The sequence below is a fragment of the Dermacentor andersoni genome, chromosome 2 (assembly GCF_023375885.2).
Source record: "Dermacentor andersoni chromosome 2, qqDerAnde1_hic_scaffold, whole genome shotgun sequence".
Classification (NCBI taxonomy): Eukaryota; Metazoa; Arthropoda; class Arachnida; order Ixodida; family Ixodidae; genus Dermacentor; species Dermacentor andersoni.
Genome location: NC_092815.1, coordinates 98513943 through 98535148, shown reverse-complemented (window position 1 = coordinate 98535148; position 21206 = coordinate 98513943). Strand labels below are relative to the sequence as shown.

Genomic DNA, 21206 nt, shown 5'->3' with positions numbered 1-21206 from the left:
ACACTGCACGTCACGTCACGCAAAAGTGAAAAGATCCCCGAAAGTAACTGACCGAGAATGCAACTGCTGATCTCCCGATACACCTAGTCATAGGCATTGGGATTCTCTTGAGAAGTCCCGACTCTTTTAGAAGCCCAAAACCATGCTGGATATGGAAATTTAAGGATAATGTTCGGCAAAGATATATAGTTTATGTGGGATAGACTGCAGTTAGATCTTTCTGGCAGTTAAGTTTATTCTGCAATTCATCAAATTGAGCTTGCAAACATTATGTTCGCATGAATGGTTTCAAAATAGTGAGGACATAAATTTCTTGCAGTATATTGCTTTCTTCAGAAATTACTCAAGTTCTTATGACTTTCTTTCCGCTATCTTTCAATCTTCCCAGCAAATCAAAGGCTAGAAACAACCATTGTAGAAATTAATAAAATATGTCCAAATGTCTGGCCTAGAAAGACAAAACATGAGATATCTGCCAATGTTAAGCGATAGAGAATAGTTTAGAACCACAGAAAGTTGAGCTAGTTGGTAGGGATTCATTGTGACTCAAGATAAGGCATGTAGACACAGACACAAGAGAAGAGAACCAGACAACACAAATGCTGGTAATTGTGTTGTCTGGTACTTTTCTCTTGTGTCCGTGTTTTCACGCCTTACCTTCTGTCACAGAGAATAGTTATTGATGTTTGCATATTGTACAACATCGTAGTTGTGAAATTTTCTATGCATTGTGATGGTCAGAAGGTAGCTAAATTCATGGTTGCATTAGGCCACCTGTGATAGAGTTTTCATGCTATAACAGGGTATCGGAGAATGCTTGTTAGTATGGTCCCTGTGCTAAGTCATGTATTAAGTTGAGTGGGACATTATAGTTACTTCTTTAGTAACTCTTAGAACCTCATATACTGTTCTATGCCTTGAAAGTCTGAATGGATCGTGCTCGAGATGTATCGGGCAGTGATCATTATAGGCATTGCTCAGCTCAATATTGGCAGTAAATTTACACTGTACGCTTTACACAATATATTTTTTTAAGTAAAGGGATCGCAGGATCAGAAACCGATTTTCTTTATCCTTGTTTGCTTTTTTTTGTGTATGTGTATTTGTTATCTGCTGCCCTGTGTGTGTAGCATGAAGCTTTGTGTATGTGTTTGTGTGCATACCTATGTGCTTACACTAAACACACCGCTTGCACTGCAGTAGCTGATTTGCCTTGTGTGACCTATAAGGCATAACTAGATCAGGTAAGCTCTGGCCAATTACCTTGTGCTGACTTCCACAGTGAGTGTGCATGCTTGGGTATTTGCATGTATGTCAATAGCCCTGCAGGCCTGTAATCAAAACACACATAAGCCCTTTGAAGCAGTTTCTAAGTCAGTGCTGGCATTGTGAATTCAGCAAGTTGTGTTGACTATGTCTTCACGGAGATACAGAGAAAAAATATTTGGTTGAACTAGATTGGTAGAGAGTGCTTATGGAGGAGCATATGGGTTACTTGTGCCAAAAGCAGAAGCTTGGTATGTCAGAAAACAGCATTAAACTGAAACATTAGATGGCCACACCACCTTGAAGGTCGAGCACTGGCACATCGTGATGTCGTAGAGTGTGGAATTATTTATGCAAAGGTGCTAAACTAATTTACAAAATGCAGAAAGGTAAACTTCAGTTAGACATTGCATTGCATTCGAACACGAATGTGTCGGAGACATTGTGTCAGCGAACAAGAGTACAAATTTAATATCATGTGCCTTTTAACAGTGCTAGCAAAAGATAAGAAAAGGGTGCACAATGTATAGCCCCCCCATGCCTTCATCCACATCATGCATCAATCAGATTCATGAGGCGCATTCATCAGGCACTTCAACTTCTAGTTATGTGATCAGCTTGGTATACCATTTGTTTGTTTGCTGTGGCACCTCAGTGGCTTTTGCGTCATCCTGTTGAACACGATGTTGCAGGTTTAACTCCCGGCCGCGGCGGCCACATTCTATTCTGTGGAATGTGGCCGTCGCGGCTGCATTGCAAAGAGGGAGGAATCAGAAAACACTCGTGCACCATGCTTTAGGTGCACATTAAAGAACCCCTGGTGGTCAAAATTAATTCAGAGCCCCCACCCACCACTACTGCATCCCTTGTGACCCACTGTGCAGCTTGTAGATTATGAGTGTTTGATTTCGAAAAGGTTTTTAAAAAATTGCACGCCAGAATGCACAATACTGCCTGTTCAGCTGGATTACTCAATGAAGTGGACATTTTTCACATCACAAATTGCAGCTTGCCATTCCATAATTAACACATTCCAGTGATTAACATATAATTTAACTATATTAAAGCAAATGTTGGCATTGCCTTGAGGTGTTCAATGCTTAACCGGAATCCATTTAGTATGACTCCTGAGACTAACAGGAGTTTTGAGACATCTTTCCCTAAAATGTGCCATGACATAGGTTGGTATACGCCTTTGGCCCACAGTGTATGAGGGAGGCCTTTCAGGAAAGTAATAGGTGAAACAGTGTAACAGGACAGAATTACGAAATTGGTGATAGCCTCGAGGTTTCTGCTAAATGGAAAACTTCAGCATAGTCCAGCTTCTATCCTGCTGTTGCAGCTTTGAATTAAAGTACAAATTTTATTTGCGAAACTCTGTTAAATAACTATAATTGGACTTCGTCGTTCTATAAATGGCCTGCTGTTCAAGTAATCCACCTGAACAGGTGGAGTTGCACTATCTATCCACCAGGCAATTTTTTTTTATATCTGTACAAAATAAATGTTAGAAAACAGGTGCAATATTTAATGGTGTTCTACGACTGATGGGGGGCACTTGGCACAGCAGTTTAAGTGCCATTTGTTGAGTGATAACCTAACTTAGTCTAACAAACAAAACTGTGTACTGCATGCCAGAATTTGGAGAAATACCTTTGTGGCTTTCTTTTTTGCATAGACCTCTTTAAAGCATTTTATAGCAAGATATAGTGCATATAAGATGGGTGCTATGATATATTTTGACTAACAGCATGCTTGACTGCATTAGATGCGGTGTTTGTTTGCATTTCATGAATGTTTGCAGTTAAAACGCAGATGCGAAGGGCCTTTTAGAGAAAACAGTTTGAAGTATGTGTTATGAGAAAAAGTATTCTGAAGAGCAGGGAGGCAGCCTCTCCACAATTACCACTGTGCCCCCCTGTTTCATAGAACTCCTATGTCTTGCTAGTTGTGTATTATAGGTCTCTGTGGACTTCACTAGCTTCAGAAGAACCATATACCTGCCGTAATATATCCCACTGTTATCCAAAACAGATGATGAAATGAGACCTATGTTCAAAATCTTATTTATTTATTTATTTATTTATTTATTTATTTATTTATTTATTTATTTATTTATTTATTTATACCTTATAGGACCCACGGAAAGAGCATTGAGTAAAGAGAGTTTACAGTAATATAGAAATAAATCGGCACAAATATATTAGAACATTAAATATTGTAACTTTTCACTTGCTGTCACTTATGCGGTGTGTATTACGGTTGCAGCTATAAGTTCACAAGCTAGGAAATTTCTTTTAAAGAAGTAGCTGCAGTAAAAATTAAAATTTTGTTTGCCTGAACTTGGGCTGATTTTTATTTTAAGACTGCCTCCTGTCTTTAGTATGGCTACCTACTAAGTGCAGGCTATAGGTACATGTACCCATAGTAAACCTTTGTTCAGGTGCAGTTGTTTTAGATATAATTGTGCCCAGAGTAGATCTTCTGACTGTACATAATTTGTTCTTTTGAGTTTGGCACAGGAACTGCAATGTGGTGTGATAAAGGATTGTGCAGATGTAAAATCTCTGGTATTATACTCATGTGTGCTTTCGCGGAAGCAATTCTCATGTAAAGATGGCTGTCCCCTGATTTCATGTCGTGGCCCCTCCTTGCAGGAAATCAAGTCTGCGCACTTGGCTGATGTGTTGGACAAACGCCAGGAAGATGAGATGGATCTGAGTGATGAGGATGAGCCACCGCCTGCAAAGGCAGCCAAGATATCGGAGAGTGGCTCAGGTAACAACAGTCTCGTGTCTTTGTCTGCCTATAATTATAACTGCCTATAACCAGTCTACACGGGTTCTTGGCAGTGTTGTTGCCTGCTTTTTAAGTTTCCTAATGCCTGATTGTAGGTTGTGCGCATCACATATTGAGGCGCCACCTTGAACCCCTTGTGGTCTCTTTTGAAAGCATTTTTGCTAAAAGTAGGCCTGACCTCAATATGAGGGTGGACGAGAAGGACCTAACCGCTGTGCGCGAGTCTGAGAAGACGATAGTGGGAACTTTTGAGCCACGAAAAGCCAGAGCGATCGCCGCTTCCTCCGCCACATGGGCAAACTTAGTATAAACAGAGGCTGCATTGACCAGGTTGCCCCCTGCGTCTACCACCGAGACAGCGAACTTATCCCCACTGTCATATCTGGAAGCATCGACAAAGAGGGCATCTAGTTTCTGCTGATTGATCTTTTTAAGGATGGACTTGGCTCTCGCGAATCTTCTACCCTGGTTATGTGCTGGGTGGATGTTTCGCGGGACGGGGTCAACCATGATGCGAGCTCTGGTTTCCCGGGTCAAGCTAACTTTGGTCGCCGGTTCATGTCTGGGTTGGATTCCTGCTTCTAAAATCTTAATCCCTGGCTTAGTGGATGAAAGTCTCATTATCTGAAGGACTTCAAAGGACTAGGGAGAGTACCGAAGGAGGATACCAAATCTCGTGGTTCCCAGCCCATCTAGATAGCTCAATTAATCCGCTTGGATGTAATCTTAACGAGCAGGCCCACCGGAGAGCGCGCGATTTCACGCACCACGCTGTGGCGGGTAGCCAGGCTTGGAACGAGGTCAACATCCACAAATTTCCATTATGTACATTCCACGAAATGGTTTCCCATTATCGACTAGGCAGGAGTACATTTCCGCCCCCTCACCCCAAATTGAACAGACCTCAGGCTACCACACTAAGGCTCCTGCAGACCCGTTCGTATCCCACTCCTCGGTCCCTTAACAAGATAGATCCTGAACACTCACAGTCGTGCCCCAAATGTGGTCATGACTCATGCTCCTTTGACCACATGCTCTGGCTGTGCCCAGCCCTTAATGCCTCTCCACCCATCACGAAAGAACAATGGCAGGAATCTCTCAAGAGCAGCAATCTCCACATTCAACTTCAGGCTGTCCAGAGGGCCCATGGCATTGCGGCGGGACTTGATCTCCCAGTTCCATCGTGAGCGGAGCCACCGACTTGATCTTCGGGAGCCTTCGGTTTTGGCTCCCCGAGGTCTCAGTCCCTCAGGACTCAAATAAAGTTCTTGTCATGTCATGTAGGCCTGACCTCCACCTGTCGTTGCTGGTATATAGCCACTGTCTCTGGTACACTCTTTCTTTTTTCTCTTTTTTGTGTGGGTTGTAGAAGGTTACATTTGTGGTGAATTGGTGTGACCGAGTTTTCACAGTTGACTGATTAATTGAGTCCTCGCAGTTTCTGTCACACAGGTTAAATAAAGAGGCCTATTTTTGTAGAAGCAGTCGAGTATTATTGCACTGTGAAACCCGAGACCGTGAAGGTATCTTTTTGTTTTCCATTTGTCTCCTAGGCTATTTCACATAGGGAGGGCTAAAACAGCCCTCCACTGTCGTACCTGATTTCTACGAAAAGCTTGAGTGCTATCGCCTTCTGCATGCAGAAGGTGATGGCAGCTGTGCTCTGGCCGCAGAAGATGAATCGGCAGCAGCGACGCGACTGGCCCTGCAAGAAGAGTGCGACTCCCTCCGGTGCCAGCTGGAGGCATATCGCAATGAGGCGCAGCTCCTCAAGGCTGAGCAAGAGCAGCGTGACCAGCAGCTGCACTTGCTCCAGCAAGCCTTGCAGGGCCTTCAGCAGCAGCGGGCACGGGATTTCCAAGAACTTGAAAAAGTGAGCAGACTCCTGCTGCTTCTCTTGCAGGCACACACAGTGCAGCTGCCATGTATTGTCACAGTGCACTGAAGGGAGGACAGAGAGCAGCACGGTACAGTCAAACCTTGTCACGAAGTCGCATCCTACGCAAAAATATATTCGTTATATACGATATGTATTCGTAGTAAGCATATATTCATTACATGCTGATGTTAACTATAAACATTTTATATTTGCTTCGTAATATGCAATAATCCATTGTTTATTGCTGTTGAACTCAGTTATAACAATATTAGTTTTAACAATATATTGCATAACAATGAGCAGCCAGTCAACCAATGCGCAGACAACTTTTGTATATGCTCTATGGTTAAATAAACCGCTTACTGCAATGCTCTCATGCCATGTTATAGGTTATAAAAATGAAATCCGGCTGCTAAGTGTGTGTGTGCTGAAAGGCAAAAGAATGCAAAATCCTCTAGAAACACATGCGAGCTGCTTCGCCACGCCCACCTTTGCACCACACACCCCGCATGGCACGCCTTGGTCGAATTGCCTTGGGACATTGGCGAGAGGCTGGAAAGGAGGTGGGAGAAGGGCATGCAAGGCCAATGATGTGATGTGATGCGACAAAGGCATGCCATGCGGGATGCATTGCACAAGGGCCCACTTTTTTTCCCTGGGATCTTGCGTTATTTATTTTAGCTCACATACCCAGTAGCCAGATTTGATTGTTATAGCCAATAATGTAGAATGTAGCATGGGAGCATTGTAGTCAGCAGTTCATTTTACCACAGAACACACACAAAAGTTCACAGTGCAGCAGCCGCTCAATGTTACAACCGAGTTTCGTTAAAACCAGTAACGCTGTAAGTGGGTTCGGCTGTACGTCTCTCTGTCGAATTACAGTGTTGGAATGTTTGTCCAATCTGCTTTTTTCGTGCAAGCCAGTTATAACAACGGGATTTTCTTGGCACTTGAATATTGTTATAAGTTTGTTCGACTGTATATCAAGGCTCGGTTGTGTTCCTTCGTGGTTTCAAAGCCACATGAAGGAAATGAAAGACACAACTCGGAGACATGAAAGGAAGTAATCATCATTGACCTAACAGTAGCATGAAGCTGTAGAGCAAACCCTTATGGGATTCTCGGAGAGAAAGCTGCACAGTTGATGAAAAATTCGTCCTCGTCTCGGTATTGAACCCGGACCAGCGCCTTTTTGAGGCAGTCGCTCTACCATCTAAGCTAACCAGGATGCTAGCAGCAAATGACAGACGGAGCCCAAAGTAATCGGCAACTCAAAGTTTAGGGACACCGAATATTGCAAATTAGTTCTGTGGAAATCAAAAGGTGGAAAAAGGTTCCTGAAAAATAATAATTGTCATCAACCCGACAGTAGCACAAAGCTATAATGGAAATTCATGCGGGATTCTGATTAAAAAGCTTCACAGTTGAAGAAAAATCTGCCCCAGTCTGAGAATTGAACCCGGGACCAATGCCTTTCCATGGCAGTCTACCATCTATATAAAATCCCATATGGGATTTCTTTGTAGCTTTCTGTTGGTTTACAAGTGTTCCCATTCACAAATTTTCTTCCACCTCGTAAATCTAAAGCACAGATTCAGTAAACAATGGCTGAGGTGCATTAGGGTTGGACAAAAATCATGTCTGCACTTTCTCAGTGCGCTGTACTGCACACTGCATGTGGGCTGGAAACCACATGTACCATTGTTCACATTATATTTTTTGGCATGAAAGTGTTATTATGCTCTTGCACAGACTGGGATAAAAACTGCTTTTTTCTCACAAACTACAAAGCCTTAGGAGGAAAAACTATGTGACATTCTAATTCATTTTACATGTGAGAACAATCGAGCAAACTCTGAATTATAATGGCAATGTGTTTTACCATGCAATCAATGTCTGCCTTGTTACTTGCTAGTCCGTTAGCCCTGTCTGTGCACACTGGTACCTGCAAATAAATGCCAAGGGGATGGTCAAGAATAGGTAGCTTAAGGTGGATGTAGATTCAACCAGGATGTACACTCAGACTAGTTGATTTATGCTCAGTTTTTGTTTCGAATTGGGCTGCAGCAACTGTGTGGCTCCACCTGCCTGCAGAATGCATATTCCAAGCATGTAATGCTTGCATCTGTGCAGTAAGGAGGCAGTATTTGTTCTGCTCTCAGTCAGGGTCTCTCGTTGCCTGCTAGCACGGCTCGTTCAACAATCTGAACACATTTTGCAAAGTCATTTTTATTTAATTTGTAATAAAATAAACTAGCTTGTAAGGCACAGATATATAGATGCCATATAGCTCACCTTTGCAGTCGGTTCTTCTGCGGGACCAAAATACTCACTGACAATTAAAAAAGAGTTTTCAGTGGAGCTGCTGCGTAGACCCTCTTGAACCTTTGAATTCCTGTCACAACTGGTAGTGATGCAGCTGGCTGCCTTACACCCTGTAGCGCATAGACCCTCAAAGGCCATTGAAAATAAAGAGCATTGAAATTTGTGAGCCCCACTGATTTTCCTCAGCTAGGTCACACGATGTAGCCCATGAGGTTTTTGCACGTGTCTTTAGTTTGTCCTGCATATGTGCAAGAATGACAGAAGCTCACCTCCCTGATTATACACGTTGATAGCATAATATTAATTGATTACCTTGTTTTGGGTCCTAGGACTAATGCAAACATCACAGCTGTGATTATAAAGGCAGCTCTACTTTTCATGAGCCACTGTGCTAGACACATGACTTTAGAGAAGCTGCGACATAACAGACTTATAGTGTACGCTTCTTTTCATCATCATCCCTCCTTTTCTTCCCCATCCCCCTTCCTCAGCATCGAGTGGCAGGACAGAGTAAGCTATAGCTCATGCTGACTTCTCTGCCTTTCTGTGAATAATTTTCTCTCTCTCTTGTGGATTTCAATGGTCATTGGTTTGGATGCTCATTGATGTTGATGGTGTCGGAAAGTATGCATGTAACAGGTGTTTTGAATGTTACAATGTGGCTAATCTGCCACTTGGTGGCCTTTGTGCGCACAGTTGCGGTCATCCAAAAATGGCTCTACACCAAGCCCTGAGAGAGAACCATGCTCAGCATCTGGTTCGCGGAATGAAGTGTCCTCATCTACTCAGGTTGCAGGGATAAGAATCACTGAAAAGGATGCAAAGCTGATTGGTGAGTACCATCATGTACCATGATTTGCATCAGTGATTTGTCTGTTTGTGAAGCTAGATAAGTAGAAGTTTTGCGCATATACGCTGTTCTCCATGCAACTCTTGCACAAAAGCTAGTACATGTTATTTGTGTTACAAATTTAGCCTGTGAGTTAGCTCCTTGAATTGTTTCTTTTTTTTCCCCCCATTCCTGGTACATGTTGCCCAATTGAGAGTAAGCTATCTTGGAGTGCATCAATTGACCATATTGCCCCAATTTATATGCACTATTCACTGTTAAATTGGGTGCAGAGATTGCCATAGGCTATAATTACTTTCTAATTTGGTTAAGGACTCACTTATGAACAGTGCTACTATTTGAGAACTGCCATTTCAACATTTGGGTTCCAAGAAACATATAGAGCACTTTCATGCAGTAGCAGTTCCATTTCTCTCGTCCCTTTAAGAAATATGAGGCAGCAAACCGTACTCTTCTTGAGAGGCCAACCCATTTTCCTAGCTAATATGGCATTCTCTTTGCAGACAGCAAACATGTCCTTTCTTGCTCTGTGCCCCGTATTAGCACTGTTTGCTGTTAAAATTGTGCACCAAACAGCTCAACCTAGTCGTGTTATTGCAAAAGTGCTGAGTAACTGCACTTTCCCCATTTTATGATCTTTCCACTCAAAACCCGTGTGTTGTTCAACTGCTTTTGCTTCAGCGTTGGCTTTCACAATTTTAGCTGAGTGTGAGCAAAACTTGACCTGTACTCCATCTCAAAAGTTGTTTGCAGCAGTGCCAAAGGTACGAGGCATGTGCATGTGGTAGTATCCTTGGGCAGTGGAATATAGTTCCAGGCGTAACTATCTGATTAAGGGTGCGATTAGACAGTTTTGTTTTTGCTTGGTACACAATACATTACAGCAATACATGACATCTTAGTACCTTTGCGCATGCATGTCGTATACCATGAATCACTGTGGCAATGAGTGTGCAGTGTGGATGAACACATTTCGAGGGGCATTCCACCTTCCTATTGGCTAAGGAGTCCCGCAGCTGCCACAATTCTGCAAATGACTAGTGAGATGGAGTATAGTTCATGACTAATGCAATGTCAAGTTTTGCATTTTTTTTGTTTTTCCACAACTTAAGAAATTTGCCCAAGGAAAGTGTGTGATAGCTTTACTTTGTTAGTGTCCAATAAATTGTTTTAGCTTGTCATGATGATGTTCCTACGTACAGAGTGTAGGTGATCAATAGTGTCAGAAATCTCTCCGAAGCCAACATTTGGACAAGTTTTCAACAGGGCCCCTATGAAGACAAGTAGCCTTGTCATAACATTGGCTCCAGAGACATCCCTTTTCGACAACTGTTGACGAGTTCAATTCTCAATCTTCCTCTGTATCTCTGTCTTGTCTAAAGTGTAGGCATCTTTTGAATTGACGCTTTACGTGCCATACTTTAAATGTGTGAGCTTGGAGCATTTTCTTGTTGGCACTTAATGCCTTATATAACAGTGCCCCATTGTGGCCCCATCAGGTTTGGTGTCCATGTTCCTGCATCTGCATCCGGACGGTGCCAGTCTGGACTACCTGTGGTCATACGTGCACACCCGGGAGCCAGCTCTGCAGCCATGTGACGTCGAGGTGCTCCTCTCCAAGTTTCCCACCCTGTTCCCGCTCGAGGTGACAGGCGTCGGTGCCACTCTCGAGAGACGGTGGAAGTTTGGTGGATTTGCGCCGTCTCTTTGAAATGTTTTTTCTAGTCTTTTCATTCTTGACTTGAGGAGGAAAAAATAAATTTTTTCCTCCTCCTTGGCACCCTTCTCTTACTTTGCATACTCTTCTGTTAAAGCTCTCTTGCCCTGCCCTCTTTCAGTGTTATTCCTGTCACATTAGTCCTGATTTTACACATCATTCAGCAACACAGTATTACTTCCATTATGTTGTACATGAAAGATGTCTTTTGAAAATGTGGCTTGACCTACGATGCTTGTTCTCACTGAGCTGTGTTATCTATTTGAGGACAAACCCCATTTAGGCAATCGCAGCCTTGTTATGTCCCCAGAGCAAGGCTTGGCTCATAGCCCATCAGAATTCCTACAGATGCTTGTGTGATGGGTACGGTGACGTAACTTGCACAGCGATCCATGGGCAGTCTGAATTGGTGCAATTTTCCATGCATAATGTGCCAGCTTATCAGCTCCTTGCACATTAAACTGTCTGTGCAGGGGCACATCTGGATATGTACTGTTTCTTAGGCTAACAGTCTCTTGGTCAGGTCATCATACCTTCTGCTCACAATCTTCAACTAACAGTCACACAGTATGCATACCTAGGTTGGTTGAAGGTAACGGTGCATACTAGTCAAGTGTGGCACCGTTTTCAGTGTTTATTGTTGTTCAATACATTCGGTTATACAGAACAGCCTTTACGCACTTGTTATTTATGTAACCTGCATGCAGGCATTTAAAATGCTGTGTACTATTTATGTGACTGTAACCTGGTATATTTCATACTTTGCTTACCCTTATTGGTGGTATTTTACAACAGCAGTGCAAGCTATATGGTTGTCATGGGGTTTTTGTTCGGTGTCGGAATTTATTTTGTTCTTGTTAAATGCATCAGGAAAGCAAGATTGTCTTGAAGTGACGGTATGTATATAATGCTTACTGTCTCTAAGCTATCAATGATGTGTAGCAAATTTGAGGGTACGCTGTATTCCAGTGGGCACGAAATTCAAAAAGATTGTGCACCATGCTTTGGGTGAAAATTAACCTGTACCACCCCAGCATTGCATCTTTCATAGCCTGTATGCTACTACTGGATGTTAACCCCCATCAAACATTCAAGCTATCTTCATACACTTGTATTACACCAAGTGCTCCGAGCATGCCAGGTCAGTTTTACATGTCATCAGACAAGCATGAACTAACTGGCAGGCCAGCGCTGCTGACAAAGTGCGGCAGCAGAATGGATGAAACTACCATGAAACACACAATAATGCAGCCATTCTAAGCATGGCTGGCCTCGTGGTCAGGTCATCATACCTTCTGCTCACAATCTTCAATACATTGTCAGATTATTAGCAGTTACGAACCAAAGAAGATGTAATGAGCAGTGGTATGGGGGCTGAGCTCTTCAATTCCATTAAGTTCAAAAATGCTCTCAGAGGCTGTTGTAGTTCGCGGCATTTCCTTTGCTGTACGTTCAATATGCACTCTTATTTTGCCACGACAGTTGACCGCCTGGTTTTGACCAGCTTGTCAGTCAGCAGTCGCAAGGTGTTATTAAAAGAAAAAAAAATTGGGCAGGTGAATATCTCCTGCAATGATTGCGACAGATGCTGCCTAGCTGCTACACATCACATGCACATGTCTGTTACGTGCACCTCAGCAAATTTCTGCTTGTCATGCAGTATTAGTGCAGTTAGCGCAACTGCTTGTTGTACTATGCGAAATTTTCACAATACTCTTTATAGCATGCAATTCAACTGAAGTGTGTCGGTCTGAGAGGAAACCGTCTCCCTTGCTGCCAATGTGCAGATCCTGCCACTCAGTGCCACGGAGGAAGTGGTCGAGATGTGATAGTGTTAGTGCAAACAAGCCCTTTTACAGACTGTAGTATCACGCAAAGTCGCTTCTTTATTAAGAAGACCCCCCATACGCTTTTTCATCGAAGCTGCAGCCTCTTTGTCCCTAGAGGGTTCCTTCTCTCCATTTCATTGCAAATGTGCTGAATGGGACAAGTGCATGCTTGAGCAAGCATTTGTAACACCTTGGCTGCTTAGGCAGTTGTGCGTGATATTGTGTAACACCTCTCTTTGTCCTCCCTTTTGCCTGCACATTCGTGAACATTATCTGTTTTCTTGTGCAAGGAAATTGACCAGTGCTGGCTTTTGCCTTCTGTGAGGTGATGCCCTTACACAGTGGAATCGTCACAAGATTGTGCAATGTCTAGGAACACGGGAAACGTGAACAAATATGTTTGAAGTTGCCTTATTCATAGACATTAGAAGGGGCCTCTCTGTCAAGACTGCAATCAGCTTTTTCTTTTTAGGCATCATAGTTCCTTGCTACACTTTGTTTTTGTAAAGATTTTTTTTATGTAGTAAGGTTAGGTATGGGCATGTCTTATTGATGTAGACTATAAAGCTTTATTAGCTTTACATGATGTAGACTGTAATGCTTTATTAGCTTTACATATGCCATTGCCAAATTTGCTGTTTGTTTTAAATCTGCAGTCAGGATGCCATAGTCTAGGTGATGTCCAAAGCAGAATGACGAAGTCGTGCTTAGTGTAACAGCCTTGTTTAGATTATTCTAATCCTTGCATGAAGCAGACTGACTTTCTGTATCGAATACTTTAGCCGTAACACTTTAGCATTTTAGCTAAGTGTGTCAGCAAGAAAGGAGCTGCAACCATGTTTAATTCGGGAACTGCAAGATTGCATACTTCCTGTTTTAAATTTTAACCCTTTTAGCTGCCCTGACTTCAACCTCTTTAGAGGCATTAGCTCATGACATAGGTTAACTGAAGTCCGAATAGCTATCGTTGAGGAAGTAAGGAGATTGTTCCAAGATTGATTTGCTGTACTACCGCAGCTCGTTTCCTTGAAGCCATGCTTTTCTTTGTGTGTAGCAGCAAACGCATTACCTTGTTCGAATAATCCCCATGGTGACATGCCAAAGATGCAACAATACTGTTTGCTCACATATACAGCATGCCTCGACTTTGACAACCAGTGTTTACATCTTTCCTACGGTCGAATTCTCATCTCAAAGTTTATGCTGTCTGTGGTTGTCGGGAAGCTGAAAAATAGCAAATGTGTTCAGGACTATGCATAGAAAGGTCAAATGCATTGCGGCTATTGCAAAATACCAAGTTGTTTGGTGATAGCAAGTAAGGCTTTACACAGATTTATTGTTATTTTGTTATTTTTGAACAAGTAAATGGGCATTGCTGCTCAGCTGTTGCTGATACACTGAGAGTAACTGCAGCCAAACATCATTTTAATGAAGTCACATTTGACATAAAAATACATTTGTTGTATATTATATGCGATATTCATTGTAAGCATATGCTTGTTACATGCTAATATCACTGAGAAACGTTTTAGATTTACTTCATTGCATCCGATAATTCGTTATATCCGTCTTCATTCTATCGAGGTTCGACGGTAGTGTGAAGAAGAGGCATTTAGTCTGTTACAACTAGCTGTTGTAACTACAGTAATGAGTAGCAGTGTAATGGCAGCTTTACAGCTGGTGGCTACTAGCCTACGTAGCGCATGTAGTTGGCTACGAGATTTTTCTTTCTGCATTCATATTTGAGATGGCCTGCTTCAGGCACTTTGCCTTCCACCATGGTAGTGTTAATAGTAAATTATTTTCCTTGCTAACATTTATGAAGCGTTACTTCCTAAAACCAGCATTTATCATCATTTAAGCACTATGCCCTATGACAGACAACATATTAAAGTGTGACTGGCATTCCACATACTTCTCTAATTTCAAGCATGTTTTCTGTTCAGCCTGAAGTAAATTCTCCAGTCAAACCGTACTGTACATTTAGCTGTCGTTTACTTTTATTTTGCATTTATGTAAAATTTTAATGGCTTAAAATAAATTTATCCACAATAAACATTTTACCTTGCATTACAGCAGAATTTCAGTTATATTATTGATATTATGGAACATCAGAAAATATTGATACCATCAAATTTTGCATGATTAAGAAAGAAAGAAATTAACTGAATCTAACTGAATCAGTTCACTGCACAAAGAACACATATATTTTCATATTATTTTCTCAATCCATTGTCAAAGAAGTTATTGAAGCAGCTTGGATTCAAAGATGGAAATGAAGGTTGCAAAATGTAGATCAGACAAACACGAGTGGCATTTGCCCTGTTTACTCCCAATTTCCTCTACATGCTCTTTCAAATACACAAAGGTATCACCCGACTAGCCTGACAAATTGTTCATTCCTTCTGGTATCTTGGCTGACAATGTCATCTTGCTGATGATGCTTTAAGAGGTTTAATGTCTTGTGCATGCTTATGCAGTCATGCTTTGCTTAGCTCAAAATGCAATGTGCAAAGCTTTAAGGTCGCATAAACCGGTTTATACATGAGCACAACGAATAATCATGTTTTTAATTAATTGGAATGGAATGCAAGAACATTCGTGTACTATTTTATTTCGCTCGTAAACATTAATATGGAGCACTTCTCTATGACATCCCTCACATTCCCTGTGTTGTTTGGGATATTGAACTCTATCAATCAGTGAATAAATTAAAACTTGCCAATAGGTGGAAAAGAAGTATATAAAGGCAAAGCAGACATGCTGAGATACCTGAAATTTACTTGTCATGTTGTGTAGTCACCATAGATGTCACTTGCGTTAGGGTGGGTAGGAGCGCATTCACATCATCTTGAAATGTGACCCTTTGTACACGCACGGTTTCGGTAGTAACCAGGGAAAAAAAAAAAAATTACACAAGCCATTGAGATTCTAATAGAGATTACACTGCCACAAGAGCCGGGCTACATTCTGTAAGCGTTTATAGCATTCTTTTCAGTACTCTTCTTACACCAACATAGGTTGATTAGAAGTTTTCTATGTGTAACAAGCAGTGCAATTTTTAGTATTGGTGTCTCGGAGCAGCCTAGTGCTCTTCAACTTGCACTGCGTAAACAATGCATTCCAATATAGAGCGACATACATTGTGAAAAAGTAACTAATTTCAAGCATGGTCACGCAGCTAGCATTTATTGCACCATTCACAGGAGACTGACCTATGGCAATTAAAACTGTATGTCACTGGAACACTCAGCTCGCAACAGTCGGACTTCTAAATCTCAGAGTTTGTTACTAGCCTTGGTGAAGTGCCATTTGTGAAAGTTTTTCAGGACTCTAGTGCATTGGGATTGAGCTATTTTAGCCATGAACACTGACTTGTGATTACAGGGTGTGCACCCTTGCACCTTTGCATGTTTTTGGCTTGGCCAAAACATTACATTGCAGCCATAGTTCACAAGCGTCTACTATGATAATGTTGTAATTAACATTACATAAATTGTATTTATGAGCTTTTGCCACAGCAGAGTTATAAAATGAATATGATAGCACATTGTTGCATTTGTTGACTTCATGAATTTCAGTATTAAAGGGACAATAGAGCAAGGACGGCTTGAGGAAGGTATGAATGATAATAATTACATGATGATTATATAACTACAGATGATTACATTTCAGGGTTTTTGTATTGGAGAGCAGGGCCCTGATCACTGTGTTGCTCAGGTGTACAGGTTCTGAGGACATCAGAAGGAAGTCGTAAGCAAATGAAAAGGATTCTCAGCAAATTCACCTAAGTGTTGACAAATATCTAGCAGAAATTATTTGTAGTTCACGCAGACAAATTGGGCGGCTTTCAGAAAAGATATTGCAGCATCTTAATGTTCTGGCTTTCCAAATATGAAACTAAATGTTCCACTTACACACTGTTGCTTTTTACAGGCATACGGTATTGTGCCATACTTTCTTCTCACACAAGTTGGTAGTGGCTACAATGCATCACTTCAGGATAAAAAATTATCATCTAAACACATGAAATACGACCATTAAAACTTATGCTTGCACAGAATCGTAATATGCTTGAGTTCACACAAAGGCAGTGAGTAGCTATATAGAATTTTACCTTGAGAACTCTCTGTCTCTGCATTTTTATGGTCGTGGATGAATTTTGCTTGAATGATCCGAGTTATGTTTAAATGTGTGTTTTGTATTTAAGGTTTTTAATTTTTTTTCCGTTTAGAGTTTTCATGATTGTTGATGGTTCCTGACATGTACTGCTTCTGTGCTATGCATGATCTGGCACATGTGCAGTCGCAACTGCATAGACGTATATAGTCAGCATGAGCAAAATTAGTTGCACTTTCAGGTGAAGGATGGGAGCTTGTGTCCGTCCTGTGATAAGTAGCTAAGACTACCCTAATTCATGCTCGCCCATAACTTGCACACATAACGGTAATGTACAGATACTGAGGAACCATATGTAAGAGGAACTAAGTATAATACCATGGTGGCCGATAATTTAGACTACAGCTCTGGTTGCTTTGATAGTTTACTCAATGTATTGAGCACAAACACTGTTCCAGATTGTTAGCCCAAATAACTGCTCATCACTTGAAGACTCTATGCCACAGGCCCTTACTCCATGTGTGCTGTTTGCTACAGATATTTGCCCTGTGTGTCTGCTAACAAAGAGCATTGTACATACTGTTCATACAGCTTGTATTATTTTTTTTTGGTTTCTGTTTTTTAAAACATTTCTTGTAAAGGAATTGTTGATATCTTCATAAGCAGTTATTGCCAAAAGTACGCAAGTCACTCACATGTGACCGGAGCACTTACTATGTTGCGGTAATTGTCGGATTCCAGAGTAAACGTTTGTACGTTTTTAGGTCTTGAGGAGTTTCGCTACCTTGCAACAATTCTGAGAAACCACACTATTTCCTGTTTCTCCCAGATGTATGCAATGGAGATTGCAAATGCACAGCTCCTCTGTGAGCACCCGCAGTCATTCAGTCAGAATAGGCAAGGCTTAGCGCAATAAAGTAATTAGTGGCCATGCTGTTGCATTGCTATGTTTGTTGTCTAGGTTTCAATCCCAGCCGCCTCTGCAGCATTTTGATGGGGGGCAAATGCATAAAGAACTCTTAGGTGCTTCGATTTAGCTGCACATTAATGAGCCCCAGGTGGCCAAATTAATCGGAATTGCCCACTACAGTGTGCCTCATAATCAGATCATGGTTTTAGGACATACAGCCCTAGAATTTGAGTACAATAAGGTAAATGTTAAAGCAGTGCTCATATGGTGTGGCCAATGCACATGCTTTGATTTGAGCAGGGGGTTACTTCACAGCTCAGTGGGACGTAAAGCAAGTCTAAAGTAAATTTCTACATTTGGCTGACTTCAATGTTTTTTCAATCATTTTGCATATGCTAGTTAATCAGAGGTGTATGTTGGTGCAAGGTAAAGTAGAAGGCAGCGTGTTTGCTGCTCTAAATACATGAAAAGAAGGAAGAGAGGGGCATCCATCAATTAATTATTTGTTCAGTGCAAAAAATTCCTGTGAAATTGGGGGTGAAAGTCTCATAGTGAGATGCATCAGATAAAATGCTGTTCCCAGGAGCCATTTTACACATTCTGAGAATGGTTCCAGTTATGTGCCTGTGTACTTTTGACAGTCACTGCAGTTTCTGTGTGTCTGTACACCAAGTAATTTACTCAGGATTGCCTATCTTGCGATCTCAAATGTAAAGTGGACGGCAAGTTTACACTTGAAGCATGGTTGTGATGATGACGAAGTGAGTATGCAGTGTTAACCTAGTGTGCTGTGCTACCTTCAGCTGTTGTGTATACTTTATTTATTACTCTTAGTCTAGGAATTTTTGCAGTGTGCCGCTCATGTGTTTGTAACATCTGGCATGTCGCCTATTTCTTTGTTAATCTTGTGGTTTGTGTGTGTGTCTGCAAGTTTTGTAACAACTTAGCACAGTCGTGTAGATTTGGGGAGGGAATTCATTGAGTTTGAAGGAATACGGCCATATAGTGAGGAGTCTCTTAAGGCTGAGCGACTCCTGTCTCAGTATTTCTTTTGTTACGTTTTCAGGGTATCATTTAGTATGTACGTCATATGTGATCATGTACAATTGCTGCACTTGCTTTAAAGGGCCCCTCACCAGGTCTGGCCATTTTGAGCTGACAAGTGCAGAGCATACATTGCGCGATAACGATCATGTCTGCAAAGTATTACATCTCTACGCGCCACAAAAAGAGCTGAAATTTCAAACTGAATGCCATTTTTCCTTCTCCTCGCGGCTGCCGTGTTCCAAGCTGGACGGTGATGTAATCGTGCCCCTGCGCCTACGTAGTCGTGTACACAGTCACGTGTCACTCGTGGTGACACGTGACTTCGAGAATTATTCAAGACAACATCTGTTATCTGTGCGATCTGTTGCTTGAATTGACAAATTGAAGTTTAGAGAAATAATAAAACACACAAACGGAATGTCTGTGTGTTTTTTGTTTTACTTTGCACCGAAGCAAGAGAGAGGTACTTCCGCTTCGTCTGCTTGTTCCCACGGTTGTCCGGTCACGTGCGCAGGTACTGAAACTATGCCATTTTCTACCGTGTTCCAGCGCGTGATCATGCTCTGAGATCCGCTTGTTCTGCCTCAGTATTCGTATAGCACTGAATTATACCACTAGTCATGTTTCCTTGTGCACAGTGCGCAAAATTGTGCACTGCACGAACGAGACAACAGCTCGCGTGCAATGCCGTCAGTGAAAGTGCGTAGCACCGAAGAAAAAAAAAATATAGTAAAGCGAGGAGAAAAAAAATGAAGGCGGGACCTGTGACATATGCATCGCGCAATCCTCGAGGTCCGGTATGGGAGAACGCAGGGAAGGAATTTCGCTTGCGTAGGCTAGACGGGGTGAGTGGAGAGTGCGTCTTGCTTGGCAATGAAGCCCGCCTGCTGAAATCATGGGTTCGCAGCACTGAAATATTTCTATCTTGGCTATTAATGAGCCGATCTGAAATATTTTTGTGGCAGCACGCTCCCTGAAGGACAAGTAACAACTTCCAGCATATAGCCAAAATTTACTATGGGGCCTGGTGAGGGGCCCTTTAACTGTGCACCCTGTGTAGTGTTCATGTGTGGCGCTTATTATGCACTTGCCTAAGGAGGTACTGCTTCAAGGTCTAGTGTTAGCATTGTGCAAAAAGCACGAATCTTTTGATCAGCCATATGTGTATTTATGATAGTGGTTAAATTTTGGTCACTTGGTATCTGAAGCCAAATATCACTGGTCATGGTTCTTGAATGCTAACTCTGCTAGAATTGTACACTTTGCTGCAAATAAAGTGAATGATAAACATGTGTGCTGGCCATAATTGCAGCAGTATCTGTGTTCATTTCATCAGTCTTTGGAGGTTTCATTTCAACAGCTGTAGGGGAAAAAAAAGACTGACAACTTTTGTTAAGAGGACTGTAAGACATCACTGATGGAACAGAATGTTCAACAGAGCTTGAACCAGAATTTCTGCGTGCCTGAATTTTCGCTGTAACTGAGCAAGGGCAACTATTCTTGAAAGATAATGCACACATACTAAAAGAAAGCAAAAATAGTCTCGAGTGAAACAAAAGGTTTCAAAACATAAAGGTAATGCTACATGACAGTCAAATAATGTCACTATTCTCTTACATGCTAAGGTATGGTAGTTCTAGTACTTTCCGCAACTACTACTTCTCTGTAATGCACCAATTAGCACCTGTTGCGGATGACAAGATGAGTTGAATGTTAAAACCAAGGCATGCTGTGCGGCACAGCACAGGCACCTCAGCCAAGACACTTGTGCATTGCTGAGCTCTGTTATGCCAATTAACCTGACTGAAGGTTAACCTAAGTGGAATGTTCAAAAAGCACCGAAAAATTGTTGTTTTGCTCTAGGAGGCACTGGTATAAATTGGGAGGCAAGCGCATACATGTTAGGAGCAAGGCAGTAAATCAGACCGGCTTGTAGCACTAAAAGTACAAGAGCAAACGTAAGTATTCAGTGCCATTTTTTATTGTTTTGGGCGCGATTGGGGATCGTTGTACGCAACGCACAATTGGCCTAGGCCATGCCGACTGCACGGCTGACAAAGTTGGCGTGTCCCAAGCCGATCGTGCACGGCGTAACTGAATGTGCGCTCTGAACAACGATTCCCAATCGCGCCCTTGACGTCCATCCTTTTGGCGTTTCTCAATTTCTTAGTGTGCCAAGAGTAAAATATTTGCATATACGGGGGAAAACAGGAGGGACCAAAGCTTGCACGATTTCTACTCTTCATGGTGTTCTGTGTCCGGTGAGCTTATAGTTGGCAGGTCTTACAGAGCCACTGGAGTGCATAGCTCTTCAATAAGCTTTAAGTTGCATGTATCCTTATAGATGATACATAAACTGCAAAACTGCACAAGCGAGGTCTGCTCACCTTTGTCTGATGACCTCTGCTTATTACGCACGCTTGGCTGTTCCTTCCTGCGACAATTTGCTGCTGCATATGGGA

At 42.0% G+C, this 21206-nt stretch overlaps 1 protein-coding gene across 2 annotated transcripts in view; it reads left to right on the top strand.

Annotated features, from left to right (window-relative positions):
- LOC126541577 (ecto-NOX disulfide-thiol exchanger 2) overlaps nt 1-20036 on the top strand; it is a 43388-nt gene extending 23352 nt beyond the window's left edge. For both annotated transcript variants that reach the window (XM_050188395.3, XM_050188397.3), the window contains 4 exons: nt 3924-4044; nt 5709-5938; nt 8969-9104; nt 10622-20036. In XM_050188395.3, the coding sequence (XP_050044352.1) occupies nt 3924-4044; nt 5709-5938; nt 8969-9104; nt 10622-10833 (699 nt within the window). In that variant the 3' untranslated portion in view covers nt 10834-20036. The remainder of the gene's footprint in view (nt 1-3923; nt 4045-5708; nt 5939-8968; nt 9105-10621) is intronic.
- Nucleotides 20037-21206: the final 1170 nt, after the last annotated feature.